General features: G+C 44.3%; 1 protein-coding gene across 5 annotated transcripts in view; it reads right to left on the bottom strand.

Annotated features, from left to right (window-relative positions):
- RBM33 (RNA binding motif protein 33) overlaps positions 1-22,075 on the bottom strand; it is a 127,124-nt gene that overhangs the window by 57,895 nt on the left and 47,154 nt on the right. For all 5 annotated transcript variants that reach the window (XM_035029865.1, XM_035029866.1, XM_035029867.1 and 2 more), the window contains 4 exons: positions 19,026-19,197; positions 13,694-13,902; positions 10,166-10,454; positions 5,480-5,538 (listed from right to left, as the gene is read on the bottom strand). In XM_035029865.1, the coding sequence (XP_034885756.1) occupies positions 5,480-5,538; positions 10,166-10,454; positions 13,694-13,902; positions 19,026-19,197 (729 nt within the window). The remainder of the gene's footprint in view (positions 1-5,479; positions 5,539-10,165; positions 10,455-13,693; positions 13,903-19,025; positions 19,198-22,075) is intronic.

The following is a 22,075-nucleotide window of genomic DNA, read 5'->3' as shown; positions in this document are numbered from 1 at the left end:
CCAACAAAAATCACTCAGAAATTATTCAGCAGCCAAAGTACTTGGTATTTAACTGGCTACCCTGAAATACCAGCTTTTACCCAGTACATCAATTCAAAATCAATGACTGAACAGGTTTTTAAAATACCCTAGGTCAAGAATCTTCACAACCTGAGTTACTCAGGATTTACCCATATGCTTAAAAATAGCAATTACACCAACACTTAAAACAAATTAGGTTAGCAAAATCTCAAAGCAACACTTTAAAATATTACTAACCAACATTTTAGTGTTACCTTTTTATGTGGGCAAACTTTAAAAACAAAAAACACCTCTTTGAGGATAAATAACGTAACTGGAAAATATACTTATGGATAAAAACAAGACTTCAAACTTCACGTTAGTGACAAAAACATCAGGGACAGCCTTTATGGAAAAGGAATCCTATCGGACTAACACGTAAAACAAAGAGCATTTGGAAATGAAAACAGAATTCAAACCGACACAAAGAGAACTCACGTGCAGAAAGGTAAATGAGCCTCCCCACCCCACTCCCCCACAAAAACAAAACAACAAAGAAAACCACAAGTGTTCTGTGAAACTACATTCAAAGATCTTAACATGAGTGAGAATGCTTCATGAGAGCATGAGGGACGGCAGGTGGTAGACGGCAAGACCGGACGGAGCGTACAGAGCGGACACGGAGGGAGGGACGGGCCCTCACACAGCACTTAAGGGCAGACGCTTACTTCCTGTGCCCATCAGCTCCTGTGAGGACTCACTGTTTAGAGAGCTGAGACATATTTTACATTTGGCAGAGTAATAATGTGATATTAAAAGGAGTATGAAAAGAATTCATTCTCTGATAACGCTATCAATTGTGATACATTTTTGTATTTCAAAGAAAGATTCATAACTCAGACCTGAAAAAATAAAACACCCTGGGAATTAAAGTTTGTGATGAGAAATGTTTTAAAGTACAGCACTAAGAGCTGTATCCACAGTGAAAATTAAATACACGGATCTAATTCTTAGATGCAAACCTAAATCACAAAGCACTTCACCGAATTCCGGGGCGGGGGGCGGGGGGGAGAAGCTCAATGCCAAGAGCTAAAGCAGTATTTTCCAAAAACATCAAACATAAGGATACTTTTCTTATGATATTTACTACTTTGACATTCAAATCTTTGTCTTAAAAACTGTTTATTCAATTCTCTCAATAAAATTCACCAACAGGAAATAAAAATATTAGTTCTCCTACTATATCACGCATAGCCTAGAATAACATATTTTCATCTAAGATTTGAATTTTTCAAACAATCTTAAGTAATTCTATGAAAAACAGGTTTAATATTAGGTTGCCTAAGACTTCTCTGATTTTTAACTAAAAAACTGGAGGCATTTCCACCTAATACAATTTCTAGATGTACTAGTTCTAAATTAAGAATTTCTGAAGTTTTCATAAAATTGTCAAACAAAATGGATTTTTAAGAAAGTAAAGCTTACCACTGTTGGGGAAGAGCAGGAAGAACCTTAGCATTAATACCAACTAGATACTAATTCCTTAAAATATGGAAATTTAGTGGTACTTGTACTGACTGCCTTTTTTACTCTTTAGTCAGATGGGTAGAGCTGAATTTCTGTACACTTAAGTGAGCGTGATGTAATTCTCCAGAGCAAATTCACATATGTATCATTGAAAACAAGTAAAAAACTAAATTACATACCCCTTCTCCAAACTATTCATTTTATATAGGGTTCATCATGGAGTCTGAGTCAGTAGATATCCTTGGCACACAAAAGGATGTGAATTACAGAAATGTACTAAGCAAAGTGAAGTTCACTGCAATCCTGTCTTTCCCCGGCCTAAGCTCCTTTAACGAATCCCCACTTCTCCTAGGATAGGTGGAGTTCTTGCTGACAGCTTCAGGAGTCCCTGATCTATGTCTGCAGATCAGCTTCTGTACAGAGTCCTACTCGCCCTGTGCCCAATAGAGATGGCCTAGCCCTGGGCCTTGTGCACACGAAGTGCAGATAAACAGCGGTTAAATAAGTGACACAGAAAATTAATACTGAGAGATCTTGCTCCAAGACTGCAGTGAACTTCACTTTGCTCAACAGATCAGTGTAATTCACATCTGTTTGTGTGCCAAGGAAGACTACTGATTCGAACAGACTCCATGATGATTCCAAAATTAGGCTTCCTAACGTGAATGTTTTATCAGTCTGGGGGTCATCTTACAAAGCAAAATTCAGTTTAGCGAAAGTAACAGGCAGACCCCAGGGCAAACTGCCATCAGTAAGAAATCTCCAAGGGTCTTTGTTAAAACACAGCAATACTATCCCCACTAGTTTTATAATTTTACTCGGCCAAAACTGGCTTCACTGAACTATGCTAGTCTGTTTTATGGTTTAGGACCAGCACTAGGCAGAAGCACTTGGCATGAAGGAGAAACTCACATGCTCACAGAACTACATTTACACTGACAGCAACCAAGTTCAACCTAGTAGAAAAGGAAAAAACAATAATAAAGATCTGGTCTATGTAAAATAACAGGAGATGGCCCAGAGCTGGTCCCCCTTCTTAACGATATTTTAGTGCACTTTTTAAAACATACTACCTCTTGTGTGTTTTTAAAAAAAAGAAATCTTTCTACATCATCTCTACGCCCAACGTGGGGCTCCAACTCACAACCCCAAGAGCAAAAGCTGCATGCTCCACTGCCTGAGCCAGCCGGGTGCCCCCAGCTCGCGTCTGTTCTTTAAAAATAGATTCCACATCTGATCACCTTCTTTAAGGAAGACCGAGTACAGAAATAAGTAGAGCACTGTACTTTTAAGACCACAGGTACACTGTAACCACAGGTTAAGATCCAGTATTTGGGACTTAACAAAAGGTACAAGACGTGTAAGACACCGACAGACAAGCGAGCTAAAGAGAGTCTCCTACCATAGCACAAACGTAACTCCTGTGTAGCCCAGCCACTTCCTGCCACCCATACATATTGCCCATCTCAAAAATAACAACAAAACCAGACATCACACCTTGCAGAAAACTTTTCCAAAAGCAGTTCAACAGTATTTACTATCCCCAGAGTACTACAGAACTTAAAAATAAGTTCACAATTTCAGGGTGCGTGGCTGGCTCCATCAGTGGAGTGTGTAACTTGGTCTCAGAGTTGTGCGTTCGAGCCCCACGCTGTGGGTAGAGACTACTTAAACATAAAATTAAAAGGAAAAAAAAAACAACAACAGCAAGTTCAATTTCTCAAAGAAATATTCTTTTACGGGCGCCAGGGTAGCTCAGCAAGTTAAGCATCTGACTCTGGATTTCAGCTAAGGTCATGATCTCAGGGTCGTGGGATTGAGCCCCTGTGTCAGACTCTGTGCTCAGTGGGGAGTCTGCTACTCTCTCTCTCTCTCCCCCTTTGCCCACCCTGCTCATGCTCTCTAAAATAAATAAATCTTTAAAAAAAGAGAAAGAAAGAAAAGAAATTTTCTTTTATGATCCCCTTATCCTCCAGTATTATGCAGTTTGCTTCTTCTAGGATTAGATAAAATTGTATTTGCAGAATGGAAAAATAGAAGTAGATGAAAATTACAAATGACTATCTAATTTTATATTAGTAAACACATTTTTATAAAAATATCAAGTACATACAACACTGCTTTGTTTTTCTTAAACTACAATTGGTTTTCACATCAAATTTTATCTCTATAATGCAAACAAAACACAAAAACATGGGCGCCTGGGTGGCTCAGTTGGTTAAGCGACTGCCTTCGGCTCAGGTCATGATCCTGGAGTCCCGGGATCGAGTCCCGCATCGGGCTCCCTGCTCAGCGGGGGATCTGCTTCTCCCTCTGACCCTCTCCCCTCTCGTGCTCTCTGTCTCTCATTCTCTCTCTCAAATAAATAAATAAAATCTTTAAAAAAAAACAAAACAAAACACTAAAACAAGTCTAATAATGATTATAACACAGCTGCTTACATTTCTGAAAAACAGCAAAAAGTACTTAAAATATTAGAACTTTATAGTAACTAGCGGTTAAACTACTTCACCAGAAAAAACGTATCTAACAACTAAATCACGTGTGCTTATCATTGGACCATGCAATTAATAAACCCTCACTGTTATAACAAGTGCTTTGAACAGAGAACTGTACTCAATAAATACCACTTAATTTAAAAAACCTAGTTTTTAGTACTTCGTAAGTAATTTAAAGGAAAAATTAGTCAATATGGGGGAATAAAACCATTAAGAATCAGTTTTAGAAAACATTATAATTCATAAATAACTACAAATCAAAGACGTTTCTAAAAAATATTCTGAACTTTAAGTCCAATACTGATTTTATTTTTGAATAATCTTCTGACTATACACCTAGAGCCTTCATTAAAACTTTTTTGATGAACGCCTTATAATAAATAAGCTATCTACTTAAGTGTCAAAGTTAGGGTCAAATAGTCTTTTAGATATTTCCTGAAATCAGAGATTATTCAGTCTCAACAAAACTTTATCTGTTTTACATAAAAATGATACTAAAATTTTATGATCTGGTCCATTTTTTTTTCAACACTATAAAAAGAACATGTCCTCACTGATTTAACGCAACCAAGAACTAGTAACAAATCCAACCCAAAACTCAAAAAAAAAAAAAAATTTATTTAAACAGATAAAATTATTTAACAGACATTTTTCTTCTAGTTAAAATGTATTAGAAGAATGGATAAACTTAAGGAAAGCATATCAAAGTATGGAGAGGGGAGAATCTGTACTTTCTTATAAAGATACTTCAAAGAGAAAACCTTCATTTTAAACTATAAAACCAATAGCTCATTAAGACTTTTGAGGTTTGGTTGTCTGCTTTTGTTTTTAAGCAAGTAGAGATCACTTTTTTTTTTTTTTTAAAGATTTATTTATTTATTTGAGAGAGGCATGCATGAGCAACCGGGGGGGGGGGGGGGGGGGGGCAAGGCAAGGGAGAAAGAATCCTAAGGCTGAGTGTGGAGCCCAATACAGGGGCTCAATCCCAGGACCCGGAGATCATGACCTGAGCTGAAACCAGGAGTCGGAGGCTTAACTGACTGTGCCACCCAGGCACCCCGAGAATTCATTATTATTCCCTAGATTTTCACACACATACCCACACGTACACAAATTCACATGTGCATGCGTGCACGCACACATGATAATAAAGCAAGCCCCTTTCTCACTTAACGTACGGCAATAATGAAATCAAAATTCATACTCTTTAAGATGAAAGGCACTGTATGATGATCCTGATTCAACACACTTACAGTTAAACAAAATTAATTCCATTCTCAAAAATCCATTGACCTTAAGCTTTTAACAAACATTTTCCACTGCAAAAATTATTGTCAATATTTACAAATCTTTAAACTTATATTTAGTTGGAACCACTTGTATTTGCTGTATTAATATTTCTTAGTAAATGTATGCTCAATCCTATCAGAGCAGAAGGAGCAGCTGCTACTCACTGGGAATCTCTGGGGCCCCACAGCAGGTCTCGGCTGGCTCGGGACTGGCAGCAAGGGCACTAGGAAGAAAACACCTCTGGTTACCAACACCGTTTACTTCACAAACAAACCCACTGAGAAAGGAATACAGTATGTTAAGTTTAATAAAAAATATATACCCTGTGTAAAATACATGTAATATATTAAGTTTACACTTAACCTAAATCCCATACAAGGGAAGGGGAGAGCAGAAGGCTTGCCAGCATACAACGGCATATGCAGAAGCTGGAATTTCAGCAGGGAATTCCTATTTAGAACTAAAATGTTTTGCAATAAAAAAAGAGCTTACTCCTCTAAAATAAAAAATGGCCTTGTGTTTCACATCCATCACCCAGTTATCCAGACTATCTACTCCAGTTACGGTTTCTGACTCCAATCAAATACAAATGTAAATCTAAATCCTCTAGAATCATGGGGGGGGGGGGGGGGGAGGGAGGAAAACACACATACCCATGGTAGTGTTACAAAGAACAATCTACTATGCCAAGACTTTCAGTTTGGTTTTGTTGTTTTTAAACAAGCAGAACTCCAATCCATCTACCGGAAGAACACGAAATCATAATTTTATTTTATTTTATTATTTTTTTTAAGATTTTATTTATTTATTTGACAGAGAGATAGTACAAGTAGGCAGAGAGGCAGGCAGAGGGAGAGGGAGAAGCAGGCTTCCCGCTGAGCAGGGAGCCCAACGTGGGGCTCAATCCCAGAACCCTGGGATCATGACCTGAGCCGAAGGCAGCCGCTTAACCGACTGAGCCACCCAGGCGCCCCAGAACACAAAATCATAATTTTAAAAAACAGACACTTTATAGTAAGGAAGAAGCCACATGTTAGTTTTATACCCTGGGGCTAAATAAGGTATGCTCAAGCTACTTAAAACATATGCATTGTACTGATCTAGATTTTGGAGGAAAAAAAAAACAAAAACAAAAACAAACCACCACCCACCTAGGGACTGCTACACAGTGCTACGTGGTTATCTTTCATTAAAATGTGCTGCCAGATGCATGTAGTAAGCTCTCAGGTGGTCAGGTGTTACGGGCTGAACTGAAGCCCCCTCCCAAATGTGTATGCTGAAGTCCCAACCCCCAGTCCCTCAGAACAGGACTGGATTTGGGCTATGGACCTTCAAAGAGGTGATATCAGTAAAATGAGGTCATGTGTGAGGTCTTGTGAAGTGGAGAAAGAAACAATTAGAGTATCTCTGACCTCAAAAGATTATAACGAAAGCGAAAGAGAAATAAACTACGTATTAAACAATATAAAGGTGATGGTTTTTAAATTAAGTACCAAATATAAAGTACCCAAACCTTCAAGACTATGTGCCACTAATTTTTAAACTTGGCATTTAAACATCAATTCCTGTCAGAAACCTCAAATACAACAAAAAGATTAAAAAAAAAAAATAGGTCTCTTTAACTGGGGGGAATGAGAACAAGAAAGCTAGGAGAGATCTCTGGGAAGGAATCTGATTATAATTAACAGATTTCTTACACAGAAGCCTCTGGTTAGTTGGCCTGCTTTTCTTTCTTTTCTTTTTTAATGTAAACTGTAAAAAGCAACCAAAAAGAAAAGAAGGGAAAAAGAACAAAAGTTGACAAACGAGAGCACCTAAGGACAGCGTGAGAGGGGCAGATCAGAAATCCAGCCGGGAGAGAGGGCCTCGGTCAGACTGCCAAGGCCTCTGCCAAGTGTCCCTCGGGAGCTCTGCAGTCTCCCGGGCTCGTGAGCAGGGGACACTTCCAACTAGCTGCCTTCCTCTGTGCCGTGAGCAGAAGAATCTGATACTTGTAACACACCATTCTAGCTGAACTCTGTACTCAGAATATTTGATATTTAACATTTATCTTTCTGTTGCTCCGTGTATTTAATGGACTAAACTGAGTAAGTTTTTAACTCATTACAACAGTTTAATAGGGAAGAATCTAGAAAACAAGTTAAATTTCCATCAAAACTGGTTAATTATAATATGATGGAACCCTCTTCATCCCTGAAAATGTGTGCCATCGAGAAGAGATGTGCTTACGCTGCTACTTTTTTAAAAACATTTTCATGTACCTTTCAATGGCCTGTGGCTCTGAGACCCTGGGGTCTCAGATGCCCTATGCACAGGAGACACGCAGACACCGGCAGCCTCCCTCAGGAAGAACTCGCTCGTTTACTACGGACACTCGACTCTTCAATGGCGCCCTGCGTGTGTGCCCAGCCAGGACAGGGCTGAGCTCTCTCCCCGCATCAGCCTAGCTCAAGATCAAAGGTACGCTAACGAGAAGGAACGGGGGCTCTATAGCAGCCAGCTTCATGGTGCAAAATCATTTAGCAGGTTCGAAGAGTGTAAAAACTACCGTCAGAAAGCTGATCTTACATTTGCTGAACGATGAGCTTTGTGGCGCAAGGCCTGCATTCTGTATCTGTCAGGCTGCTGACTTTTTGGCAAGGCACACTGTTTTCGTATCTAGAAGACGTCCTGGGGTTTCCTTGGAGCTTTCCCACTCCGGACTTCTAATACTGTTTGTTTGTATTAGGCTGCAGGAAGTCTGCGCGCCCTCCCAACTGCAGTTTTCCACTCAGTGTTTATGAGGAAATACCCAGTAACAGATGCTGACCTCAGTAAAATTCCTCTGAAAACCGACACCGACTGCAGGTGCCCGTGCTGGGAAGCCACCGTGGCAAGGGCCCCTCTAATGTGGGGGTTCGTGCATCCCGCAGCTGCTGCCGGAGACACAGGCCGGGCGCCAGTCACAGGACGACGGCAGGCAGCGCGGCAGCCGCAGCGCGAGCCTCAGGAGCGCAGAGCCCGGCGGAGGACGAGGCCAGCAAGAGAGTCCAGGAGGAGGTGGGGACAGGCGGAGCCTGCCGGGGGGTCGGGACCCGCTCTGACTCTGCCTCCCAGGTGTGTAGAACAGGAGCGGTCTCCCGGAACACGCCCGAGGCCTGTTAGCGGACAGAGAGACTGCAGAGCAAGGGCCTGGGGTCGGCTGTGTAACTTGGGAGACGAGGTGGGACTTGGCGCAGGAGTCAGAGTGGTGATGTGAAGGAGGCTGCAGAGCCAGGGATGCCACCACGCTCGCGGCTGTGCTCCGAGGGCCTCCGCCCACACTCCCAGTCCCACCTCCGGCCTCTCCCCAGCTTCTGCAACTACGGGATGCCAGGTTCAGTGTCAGCGGAGCCCATGGGGGCCTCAGCCACCCCTTCTTGCTCAAACGGAAGCCGAACGCTCCCAGAGATGAGGCTGTTTTCCTCCTGCCGGCTCTGCAGGTGGGGCGGAGGCCCTCAGGGCTGGCAGTGCTGTTTCAGACCCCAGCTCCGGCTCTCCGTCACCTGATGGGTCACGCCTACCCCCAGCGGCTGTCCGGCCACTGGCCCAACTGCGGCTCTCGCGCCCCAGAGTTCAGCTCCTGTCTGACCACTGTCTCCAGCCCTGTCTTTTAGCCTTGACAGAGACCATGCTTCCCGAACCCGGCCTCCTGGGTCCCCGACTACCGTCCTCCATCCCTCTGCGGCCACATCCAAGACCTGGTCGTCGTCAGTGACCCACGTTTCCGCAATCTCTACGCAGCTCCCTTCGACCTCACCACCTCACTCTCCCCCAGTGACCGCTCCTCCTTTTCACCCGTGACAAGCAACGCCACCCTCTACTGCTGTCAACACCTGGATTCTGGCAAATGCAAAACTGTGTCCATGCCACATCCCCACGCTGTGATCTGATGCCAAGTTCACCACCACACAGCTCAAGGGGGCTTCAACACAGCCTACTGTCCCCCGCCAGCCCATCCGCTCCTCTACTCCCCTAGACGGAGACTCCTTAAACTCCTCCAGTCACAGCCCGTTTTGCTCAGAGGAAAAGCCACGGCTCTTAGAAGGGCTTGAGGTCTTACGTGACGCGGGTCCCATGGTTCCTCTCTGCTCTTATCATTCCACTTATGTCACGTCATCGCTTTTTGGTTTCTGGAACACCCAAGGCATGGTCTCACCGTCTCTTGCTGATCCCTCTGCCTGGGATCCTCTCCCCTGAAACAGTGACATCCCTGGCTCTGCAACCTCCTTCAACTCTGACACCTGCACCAAGTCCCACCCTCGTCTCCCAAGTTACACAGCCGACCCCAGGCCCTTGCTCTGCAGTCTCTCTGTCCGCTAACAGGCTGCACACATTCTTCCCGTGACGTCTCCTGCTCACTGCCCGTCTCTGCCAGAAAGCAAGGTCACCACTGCAGAAAGCTCATCTGTTGTTTTTCAGCAATATATCTCAAACGCCAGAGACAGAGAAGTATCTCAATCAACGTGTGTTCAACAGCTGCATGAAGATACGCTCCACACCCACTGCTCCAAAGTGGCCTGCTGGCTTCGGCAACACGTGTCCGTAGTAACCCCGGCGGTCATACGCTGGAAAGGACCACGAGCGCACACATGGTTCTCCCACTAGAGAACAATGACCTCTGCGGCCCCTGAAATTTAGAAGCTGCTCAGTGCTTTCCACCACATCATAAGAGGTACAAATTCTTGAGTAACTGAGCTCGGCCCATCGAGCGGGCGCGTGTCTGGGGGGCGGGGCGCAGCAGAGAAGCCAAGCCGTCCTCACGGACCTGCTCGTGAGCACGGCCTGGCCACGGGAGCCTGCGGCCTTCCGACAGCAGAAGAGACACGTACCTTGGACGGGCGTCACCACCGCCCCTTTGAAGTGGGGGTTGATGTGTATGTTCTTAGGCTGCTGCGGGGTCACGGGGGGCGGGGTCAGCATCCCCCTCGGGGCCTCCATCTGGGGCGGCACGTGCACCCCCGGGGGCGGCGAGGCGTGGTGCGGGTGCTGCAGGGGGAGCAGGGGCTGCAGCTGCTGCTGCTGGAACAGACTTCGGATGGGCTGCTGCTGCGCGGGCGGAGGCGGCGGCGGCGGCGGCGGCTGAGGCTGCGGAGGGGGCATCAGTCTTGGAGAGTGCGTCTGAAAACCACGAAAAGAGAGAGACAAATTCGCAGAAATCAACATTCAGAAGAAGAGTAAGGGAAGGCTGCCGCCTTTACAGACTCACGCTGGCTCGAGAGTACGCGAACGGCTGAGAAGTGCGTTCCCAGCGACAGCCTGGACGAAACCGCGGGGCCGGCAAGCCGCACTGCCCGTTCCCAGCGAGCACCACCGCCTCACACTGGGACCCAGCCTCAGGGCAGAGAGGGAAAAATCGTGGCCTCAAAATAATGCGCACGGATGCCAAAGGTTTAAAAACTCTCGGTTCAGTCAACCAACCCGCCCAGAGCAAGCCAAGCACCGCGCTGCAGGCAGAGCCCAAGCTGCCCTCGGCCCCCCTGCAGCCAGGCCTGCTTCTCCTCCTCGGAAAACCAGGGAAGAAAGCCGGGATGGGCACAAGCAGCCGTGCCGGACGCCAGGCCTCCGGGAAGAGCCTAGCTCTCCCCCGAGGGGGTGGGAGGAGGAGGCGGGGAAGGGGCAGAGACACACCTGCTGGGGAAAGCAGGACAGCAGGTGGCCACAGCCATGGAGACAGAAGACGGACGGAGGCAAGGGTGTGAAAACAGACACTCGAAGCCGTCAGGGGTCCTGGGGTGGTCCGGTCAGACAACATTCCCGAGGGGAGGGAGGCGGCCACAAGCGCAGTGCCCGCCGAGCGCAGGGCCACCCCGCGTCGTTAAGCACCCATCGCATGGTCCGAGTGCAAAGTAACTGGCTTCCCCCTGACAGTGCGCTGAAGGGGGTCCTCGTGACGACCCTGCTTTTACAAATCAGGCAGCTGGTAAGCAGAAGCCCTGGGAGTAGAACGCAGACCACCTGATTCCACTAGTCCTGCTCGCGGCCGCGCCTGAGACCGGCCGCACGAAGCAGCAGAGGCGGGGCCGCACGACAGACCACGTGGTCCAACGCGCAGGCCACCTTCCCTGCCAGAGCGCCAAACGACAGAGGCTTCCCAACTCCAGGGCCGCCGCAGGACCCGTCACTCCGGCACACAGCACGGGTACGAAGAGGACTTACGGCCGGTGACGTGGCGGACGGAGTTGGCAGCGACTGAGACAGACCACTCAGCAGACCGCGGCAAGGGCTGAATGGAAGAAACGGCCACGGCTGGACCAAGAGCAACAGGGAAAGAGACATTTCAGAGACACAAAGAGAATTCTGAAAGCAAACGGTCTATGGCCTTGGTCTCAGAGAGGACTTTTCCAGAGATTCCAGGGTCAGCCTACATCCACGGCTACGTATGCTCCGATAACCCCGTGTGTTCCCTCTTCTAACTCGTGGCAGGTGAAACGTGCACCTCTGCATACGACAGTTAAGGATCCTGTCTTATCACCACAAACAGAGGGTCATCTGAGTCAGATCTGAATTGAACTTACAGCAAACTCAATGCAGGGTCATCCACTCAAGAACACAAAGGCGTTCTAAGGGAACCCTGTGTTTGAAACAAGTGAGGTTTGGGGCTGTAGACCACCCGTGTGCAGAGGCACGGGACAGCCAGAAAGCACATGGGGAACGCAGAGCTGGCAAGAGGTGAGGGCTGGAGACTCAGACTTGCACAGAGAGGGCCGGAGGCAGGAAGGCGATGCCCCCACCGCAGGAGCTCTAACCCAAAGGAGGGCTGACAAGAAGGCAGCTGAAGGAGACAGAGGAAGGAGAGCACAGCACAGCCCTACGTAGGAGAGGCTCAGGGCGCAGGAGGTCAGGGTGCCCGAGGCGCCCGAGCGCGGCAGGAAGGACCAGCACAGGGGAGGCAGCGATTCTCAGAGCACCCTCAGGAAGAAGTGAAGGGAGCGGAGCCCAGGCAGCAAGGGACCAACCTAGGAGAATACACACTGATGCAAGGACGTAAGAATATTGTTCCCAGAACTCTGGAGAGTCGAGCAGACAGGCAGCTCTTGGGTGGGGAGTAACCAGGATCAAGAGCATTTGTGGTCTGAGGACAGACACAGGTGGGAGCAAGCTTAAGTTCATCTCCGACAGCTTTGGTCCTCCCAGTAAAGTGAAACTGTAAAACACCACAACTAGCAAAGGTGGGCACAGAGCTTACAGCCCAGAGCACCAGGAGGCCGAGCAGGTCATGCCACAGGCTTATCCCCAGTTCACAGTGAGCTGCAGAGCCCACCTCGGCCGGCAAACCGTCTATGGCCCAGGCCATCTTCCACTTGGCTAACAATGTTGAAGCGCTCACAGTTCCTCTCAGCCCAGCCTCTCTTGCAGGGGGCTGGCTGGGCACACCTCCTCTCTTGGTGGATAAGAAAAGTTACCCTTCCAGGATCACAGAGACACAATTACACAAAAACAGGTCCCCCCTGTGTGACTGCCCCCCTCTCCTCCAAGGCCAAAATAACCAAACTGGCTGCTCAATACATGGCAAGCGGAGGCTAGGGGTGAGGGTATGGAGCAGGGAAGAAAAAGAAGAAACGAAAGGTCCCGCCTTTCTGCTATGTGAGAAGCTTAAGAATGAAAACAGTTGCTCTACCTTATTTCACAAGTGAATGCATCCTACCATTGAATATTTCTACAAAGAGGCGAAGTGTGACTTTCCCCTAAATTCAGATAAAAATGTAGGAGGGACATGTGGTAGATGGAGACTGATTTCTAAAGGAAAAAGCCATAAAATCCCAAAGCTAACCAGAAGAACATAAAAATCACTACAATTCCTTTCTTTGCTTCTGCGCTATCTCATCTTTGAAAGGCACAGGAAATGCAAATTGAGCTGAAATTCCAAGTAGATGATTATGGACAGGACAGGACAGCTACTCTACGAGAAATCGCTATACTTGAGAAACCTCTGGTAAACAGTACAAAGGAAAGACTATTTTGAAAAAACATACACCACCGCCTGGATTCTACATGTGACACAGCCACCGTTTTGAGTAGGGGTGCCCAGGAACAGCAGTCCGCTCCAAGAAGGGAGAGGACAGAAGCCAGGCTCCTCTGTGGTTCTTGTCACTTGAAGACTTAAGCCTCTTGTTACTCCCTTCTCCGTAAGTAGCTGTGTACGAAATTCTTCTTGTACTACTCGAATACCAGGAGGAATGAATTTATAAGACCACTGGTGAGATCGCATTATAAAGAAACTTTCGCCATTATTCCTACCACGAAACCTTCATTTCAGACTAGGAGACACACACCAAGTACGAAACCCACAAAGGCACATTTTCATTTGTTTCATTTGTCCTAAAGTCTCGGACTATCACAATAAAACTAGACATTACCACGCCAGGAGGCTGCGTCGGGAGCAGGGCAGGTCTGTGATCTTTTATTCTCACTCGCTCGCTGTTCTCTCTCCTCTGGTCTCCCATTCCACGACACACCACAGAGCCTCCTCTCCTTCCTCCCCGCCTCGAGCCATAGCGCCCCTGCTTATGCTGTCGCTCTCTTTCTTCGAATTCAAGCAATGCAGCTTTGGCTTCCGCTGAAAGCTCTATTTGAAAAGATGCACATATGTTAGATACCTTCAAGTAGCCTAAACTAGATTTACAGGGAAAAACAGGGAAGATACACATGAGCAGACACCCCGAAACAGCAAGTGCCTCACCCCCGGGAGAGAACTCGACTGGCGGCAGCAAGCGGGGTCCAGCCAGCGACGCTCACAGCCCGTTACGTGAACACCTGTTAAGTGACGACATGCCCCTCCCGTGTACCGCGCGGTGAGGCACAGGAGCCACGGAATCTCCACTTGAAACCACGAAAATGCGCAGAGGGAAGCTAAAAGGAAGGGGCCAGGGCCCGACTCCACACAGCCCTCACGCGGCTGCGACCCCTTCCGCGTGGCCGGCGGGCTGCGTGGGGGAGGAGCGGGCTCGGCCAGGCCCGCGCCACGTGAAACCCGTACAAGCAGGATGGGTGCGCCGCGGCACACAGACTCCAAATGAAGAAGTCAGACACGTTCCTGCTCGTTCTGACGTAAACAAACTATTAATGAAAACACTCGGAAATCAATTTCCCACAATGGAGAACTCATTATCATTTCAGATTTATCAAAAAAGACCTTTACTCGGTGAAAAAAGACTTCTATCCATGCAGTCTGATGTGGAAGTTGTATCGGGTGAGAGCAACGTCACAGAAGAAAAAACTCATTAATGCAAATGCTTGTGGGACACCCAGGAAATGCTCACCTCTCTGACCAATGCTTTAAGGTCACAAAAAAACACGGACTCTGGTCCTAAAAAACCTCACTTGGCACAGTATTCTTAACTCCTAAAAGAGAAAAGCTGACTTATTCATATACGGTTCCTTTATTTTAAAATATCTGAACTGTGATATCTTACATTAACAAATAGACACCTTCTAAAGGTTTCACTGAATCCCGAAAGACATTCTTACACCTTCTTCCACAGTGAAGGGCAAATTTTAAACATTACCAGTTCATCTCCTACCTTGGATTCCCTAATCATCTCCAAACTCTTCCAAAATCTCTAAGCCACATCTCATTTTCTTGATATTGTTTCTATGGTATTCCCCTCCCCTTCAAGTAAATCTAGACCCCATTCAAAAGAAAATTTAATCTCCTCTTAACAAGCACAGACTTTTACTCTAATCTTGACTACATGATTGGTTCACATACACATTTTATGCGGTGAATCAGCAATTATTTTTCCAGTGGTTCTAAGTGTCAAGATTAATTTCACTATCCCCAGTAATAAAATGGTTTCAAATGACATCTTTAATCAGCAAGTAAAAATGCTTTCCTCCAATTGAGACAAGCTGTCACAAAAGGTCACCAAAATATGACAGGATGGAAATTACATTTGTAACTTCAACTGAAATGTTAATTTCCTCTTAAGTGTTTTCTGAACTATGTCCATATTCTAAAGTAAAAAGATATAGCTCAATGTAACAAAGTTTTACACTGTATTGTCCTTTTCTAAAACGTGCTTAAGAAAAACATTTGCATACAAATAATTTTTATAATAGTTGGACTAATAACAATGAATAAATATTTAGAGAATACACAGCTTATTTGGCAAAATAAAAATAACAAATGGTAGTCTGAATTTTTTTTTTTTAACAAGAGAATTTGAATCAAGCAATTTGTAAAAAACCTTGCTCGTAATACAAGCACCACTGCGTAAACTGAAGGGCAGGATCCTCTCGCTGCCACTATCAATCTTGAACTGTTTATTACTAGATGAAAATATTCTTCCCACAGATCCTTGGCCTTAAAAACAAAATTAACTAAGGGTATTATGCGGACATGATAAGAATGTTCTTTAGGTTAAAGCAGTAAAATACAACTTAACATATTACATGGGCCAATGAAATTTAGAGTATTGCAAAATCTAGATGCCTACTCATAGACTAATGCATAAAAAAGGCCTAACCTAACATGAATGTAGTCTTTCAGGTACTGCACGTACTGCTCTCAAAGAGAATCTCAGGTCCACCTCCTAGGGCCAAAGAACCCACAGCTCTGAACTTCTGTGCTGAGACTTTAGAAAAACCAGTCACTGACACCTACTTTTTAGAGATGGCTTTTGACATTTCCATTCAAAATACATCACCCCCTTACACAAATCAGTTCTAGAAACCCTTCTCAGCTGGGTTCCACAGGAGAGTTAAGCCCTTAAACCCCAAGGCATCCCCTGAACAGAAAGAACGAATCTATCTGCTAAGCATGTGGTTTTGTACCACCCCCAGGGAAACTGAGAAAAAGTCACATTTTCTGAAAGGCTTAGTTCCCAGAATGCTGGTTGAGCTCCTTACTTAAGATCTTAACCTACATGAAAGCCCAAAATTCTACTTGAATTCAAAATACACATCAGCGACTGTGTACCAGGTTCTGTAGCTGTATACAAATCCGTGGTCGGCCCACTGAAGGACAGCGTCCCCAATGTGAATTTGGGAACACCTAAGAGAGACCCAACAACACCCTTGTAGGTTCTGAAGGGAACTCACTACCCACATGCAGACCAAAGGGTCAGGAACGGGGGATGCCAGAGCATGATTTCAGTCTTCTTTTTAAAGAGTGGAAGGTTCTCAACATTAATCGATGATATAACAAAACCATTTTTATTTGTATTCAAAATGTTAAAAGACATCATTTGTCAAGAAATACATAACGTATGAGACGACGTAGGGACTCTGGTAGCAAGATATTTTAATCCCATTACAAAAAGCGGGTAAACAGCTTTATACAGTCAAATAAATCTAAGTATTTCTATACAGAACCTGAAACTGACATCTCTATCACCAGGAGCATACAAATAAACTGATGGGTAACACTTATGCAGATTTCTAGTTTACCAAATACTGTAGCAGCTTCTCTTTCTCAATCAATATTTTCTTATATGTAAAACTAACCTTTTGTTGGTGGGTGGGAGTGGGATCAGGGTAATAAGAGTGCACTGTTTTAGGAAACCAATCTGTAAATGGACAGAAAAATCCTTTTTGTACTGGGAATAAGCCTAACTTTGAGTTACTAGAAAACTCAGGTTTCAAACACTAAGCTTGCTTATGTCAGGGCTCACTCATATGGAGCAGAGGAAGACACATTTAAGCACCATTTCCACTTGCCCTATTACCTGGCCAAATCTGCACGAATGCATTATTTCTTAATGTTTAAAAGAATGGCAAATGTCCAAACTGTTTATGCTTACAGCCCCTCTGCCTCCAGACTCTCTTCCCTTGTATTTAAAGGCTCCGGCTCGCCTACCACTAACCCCTTCCAACCTCTTCTCTCAGAAGGTACAAATGACCCTGAAAAGAGCAAAATGAGGCAAAGGTCCTGAGATGTAGGAATGGAAGCAACACGGATGATAAACACAAGCAGGAGGGACACCTCAAGATGTGCTGTCAGTGCCTGGGGCAAGTACAATGCACAGAGGAGATGACCCCAGCTCAGGACAGGAGGTGGGCAGAGGCCTCGAGGTTCAGGGGAAAGTGACCTCCACCCTGGCCTAGAGGGAGCTGGCTACAGAAGGGAGAGGCCCTTCTTGGTGTTTGCCAAGTGATTTCACATCCTTAGAACCTGTAGCTACCCCAGTTATTATGGTTTGATATATCAAGTTCCCCAACTTATGTAACAATGCCACAGCCGGGACAAAACCACCGAAAAGTGATGAATTCATCCCCAGCCCCAACCCTATGCCGCTTCTCTAGTAAGATACTGCCCGCTGCCCTCCGCCGTTCAGCCAGGGGCACCCACTCTCCCTTGTTAATCTTACTCCAGCCCAAGCCTGAGAGGTCTGCTCCAGTATGTAATGTTACCAATTCCTCCCGCCGGAAGATACATTTTTGTTTTTTTCCCCTCCTCCTGTTTTCCCAAGGCCAACTTCAGATCCTCTTTCTTAGAAACTTATGTTGTCCTGCCTCAGACCAACAGGCAACTTTTACAGCATAACTTGACTGAAAAGTCCAGGGAATTCTTGAGTCAAAAGCTAGAGGAGGAGGAAATCAGAGGGCAAAGAAGTAGACCACCAAGAGTCTAACAATCTCTCCATAAATCTCACTTAGTAAAGTAACATGGTAAGTAAGACTGGCTCACTACTGTTAATTTGTACACACTGGGAGCTTGGCGTCCTCAGGAAGAATTCACATCTGCCACTTACAGATCCGTGCTCATATTTCCAAATGAAAAGGACCAAAATAATGGTTTAAGAAGTAGTAAATGTAGTGACTGATGGGTAGTTTCTTGATTTTTATTTTGACCAAGACCCGAAAGCAGGTAAACGTTGTCCTCTCACCCACCCACCCACCCTCCTCCTCAGAATACAGTACAATATCCCCGTGGTTCTTAAAGTACAGGTTCCAGAGCAGAGGAGCAGCATCACCTGGCAGATCATCAGAAACGCAACTTCCGCGGGAACCACCCTAAACCTACTAAATCAGAAGAGCTGGGAGTGGGTCCAGGAATCTGTTTTAACAAGCCTTCTAGGCGATTCTGTTTGAGAACCACCGCTTTATGCTTTGCAATGGACGCTGGAAAAAAGAAACCACTGGGGGTAGGGTAGGGTGAATTGTGAAAAAGGCTCTCTGCTGATCAGCAACAGCCTGCTGTAGATCTTTAAAAGCAGGGTTTGCTTAGAATGATGTTCAATTGATTATGTCTATAAACAAGTCACCTTATCTCATAAAACATGGAGAGGAAATGACATCGAGAAAAAGAAAATAGAAAAACGATGGTTATAATGACACTCACAGCTACAAAATACAAATAGTCTGGTTCAGAATTAGCCCTCCAGAGGGATCAAATGGCTCTGCACCATCCCTACACCACCTTTCCAGAGCCAGCCAAGACCTGCATGGTATGCATGAGAGTAGGTCCAGGCCATCAGCTCCAAAAGAAAAAGCTATTAAAAAAATAAGCAATCAAATATTTTATTCAAACATTTTTAATCCAGAAGACAGTTATTTTTATAGAATTTATAGAATTACTTTTACAGCACCGTAACTCAGCTCTAACTTCACACAGACCATCCACTCTCTAGATGGCACAATAATCTATGAAGTCGAACTGTTTCTACCTATTTGATTCATCGTAATAGCACTATGGAGGAAGTTGAAATGGGAGTGAAGAAGGATGGGAGACAGGCAAAAAAAAGTTACCCAAAGTTTCTGGAATGTTCCTTCTCTCTCTAGTTACATCTGAGAGCCTAATAATTGTTCCTTCTTTCCTTTCAGTTTTGAAACGTAATCGTCCAGATTCTTCATCATCATCATCTTCTTCATCTGATTCTTCTTTTATGTCCTTCTGTAGTTCCAAAGTTTCCATACCTCCCTACAATGCAGACATACAAAACAAAAAGGGAGGGAGACTGAGTTCACATTCTTTTGATTTAAATACTGAAGCGTGATTTTATATATACATATATAAAATCACATATATAGAAAGGTTCTTTATATTTAAGATGTAAAGATATTGAAAATGTTGCATGACAAGGCCATGTAAAACACTAAACTGATTCCAGGAACAAATAATCTCAAACATTAAAAAAAAGTTAGAAAAAGTTCAATTCCTGCTTGTAATTAATATACAATATATACTGTTGTTACTTATACTTCTGAGAGAAGAAACATGAATTTTTTTTTTTCCTATTTAAAAAAAATTTTTTTTTAAAGTAGGCTCCATGCCCAACTTAGGGCTCAAACTTACCACCTCGAGATCAAGAGTCGTATGCTCTACCAACTGAGCCAGCCAGGGGGCCCAAGAAACATGAATTCCAAAAAGGTCCTGCTGGCCTCAAGTCTGATCCAGATTCCAGCAAAATTCAATATATTCATTAAACTAACACTGGAGTTCCATGAGTTATATAACTTATATTCGATGAGAGCATACTCCTTCCTGTCACATACGCCCAACACTTCCAGAAACTCCTGACCTCATCTACCATGATTTTTATTCTAGACACACACCAAACCTGCTGTTAGGTTGGTTGGTTTCTTCAGACTCCAAAATCTTTCCTCACTCACTCTTACCCTCTCCTTTATTCCACTGTCCAGAGTTCATGCCATCACTGCCTCTGGCTAAGAATACTGCAACAGCAAACTATTCTTTTTCAGTCACACTAAAACCAGCTTTTATCTTTTATTTTATTACGTCAGCATTCCTACAAAAATAATGCCTAATCTTGTCCCAACTAAAAGTAATTTCTTCATCAACAGTTCTTACTTTACCCCTGATGTTCCCTTTGATACTGACCACTTTTCCCCTTGTACTAGGTCTTAGTGGCCTCCTGCGAGATAAGATAGGGACTTACGAGCGCCAAGTTCATTTAAATACTTTTTGTACATGTAAAGAAAACAGAATTTGCCCCTTTATTCTCGTAATTCATAATTTTAAATGTCCTTTACTCTTTAGAGAAACAAAGATGAACTACTTTATTAAAAAATGCACAAGGAAAAATTTAACATAAACCAAAGATACAACTGTTCTGTATTCTTTTCCCAACATTTTCTGCGCAAAAAGATCAACTACAAATGCACATACTCATTGCTATAAATACTTCAAGTCTCTCACATCTTCAGGGGTTCAAATGCCTGAAGATAAAATGATGAATGTAAACTAGATTTTAAGCCTAATAACTATGATACCACCGCCTTTCAGTATTCTGACATTTAGTCTACCACAGAATTTTACAGTACCAAAGTCTTGGCATTTTGTTGGTTTGAGATCATTGTTTCTGTCTTACTGAATATCTGAAACCAAAATGAGTAACATATATGATGGACCCAGCTAGGTTCATGCTGTACTACACTCAAACAAAGGTAAACTCCTTTACAAAGTACTCTTCCCCACTTCCATAATGCTCCAAAGCAGTGCTTCTCAAATTTAATGTTCATACCCATCACTGGGAATCCTGTTAAAATACAGATTGTGATTCTACAGGTCCATGGTAGGGCCTGAGACTCAGCATTTCTAACACGCTGGTCCAGAGACCACACGTTTGAGTAGCAAGACCACAGAGGAAGAAAAGAAATGGCTACCAATAAAGCAAAGATTCTACTTCCTACAACGGTCATTTCTAATTCAACCATTAACAATAATTTCAGTTCAAAGTCCTTCCAAGCAAGTTTAACATGAAACATGAAAGGCTGAAATTAATAAAGCTTATTTTGCATCCAAATCTCCATTTAAGAAATCTAAAGAGGACGAGTTGAAAATTGTTTCTTTGAAACAAATACTACAACCCACCAGAGACAAACAAATCCAGTCTATGACCCAGCAATCGATTGCATTCCTAGATATTTACCGAAGAGAAATGATCATTTATGTTCATGTAAAAAACCTGTAGGAAAATATTTACTGCTCTCTTTTGGATCACCAAAACTGGATCAACAGTAAGTGAATGGACACATAAACTGGATCCATCCAGTGCTGATGAGCAATAACACAGAATGAGCCATTGATACACACATGGGATGAAATGGCAAATGCCATGTGGGATGAGAGAAGTCAATCACAATACACTGCCAAGAGTCCATTCACAGGACGTTCTCCAAGAGAAAACATCATACTGGTTGCCAGTGATTAGAAATGGAGGGAAGGCAGGACTGCAAAAGGTAGTTTTTTGAGCAATTCAATTCCTGGAATGCAAGCTTCCAGTCTAAGTCTCAGAGTCCAGTTAAGCCTTGAACTACACGAAGGACTACACAAGCCCAGAACTCACACCAAAGCAGGGCCAGGCCTCACTTGCCTCAACTTCAGCCTACTACTTGACAACCTTCACTGAGCTAGACTCACGCCTTCAGGCACTGATTACTAAACACTGGGCTCAAAAAAAAAAAAAAAAAAGCATCTCTTTTGGCCATATGATTTACAGAATCAAATAACCTATCTGCCAAACTGCTGACTTTCTCCACAGTTTTTAACAAGTACTAGCTAGTATTCTATTCACAAATAAAGCTCCATTGAAGGGCAGTGTCAGTGACATAAAAATCAAATTATCCTAAGATTCTATTTTGTAAGAAGTTAAGTATGTGTGTATATCCGTGATCTCATTATTAGGCTTTGCCAAAAATACTCAAAGGCTTGATTTTTAACTACTTAATTATCTAGAAAACTTGAAGATGTAATTGTAATTCTTAACAGAGGGTACACATGAAAACCATCATGAAAGTTCCTTAAAAATGGACAACTCTATCAAAATCTTCTCACA

This window comes from Mirounga leonina, unplaced genomic scaffold, assembly GCF_011800145.1.
Source record: "Mirounga leonina isolate KUSES-001 unplaced genomic scaffold, KU_Mleo_1.0 Mir_321, whole genome shotgun sequence".
Taxonomy (NCBI): Eukaryota; Metazoa; Chordata; class Mammalia; order Carnivora; family Phocidae; genus Mirounga; species Mirounga leonina.
Note: the sequence above shows the minus strand (reverse complement) of the source record. Positions and strands in the feature narration are given on the sequence as shown.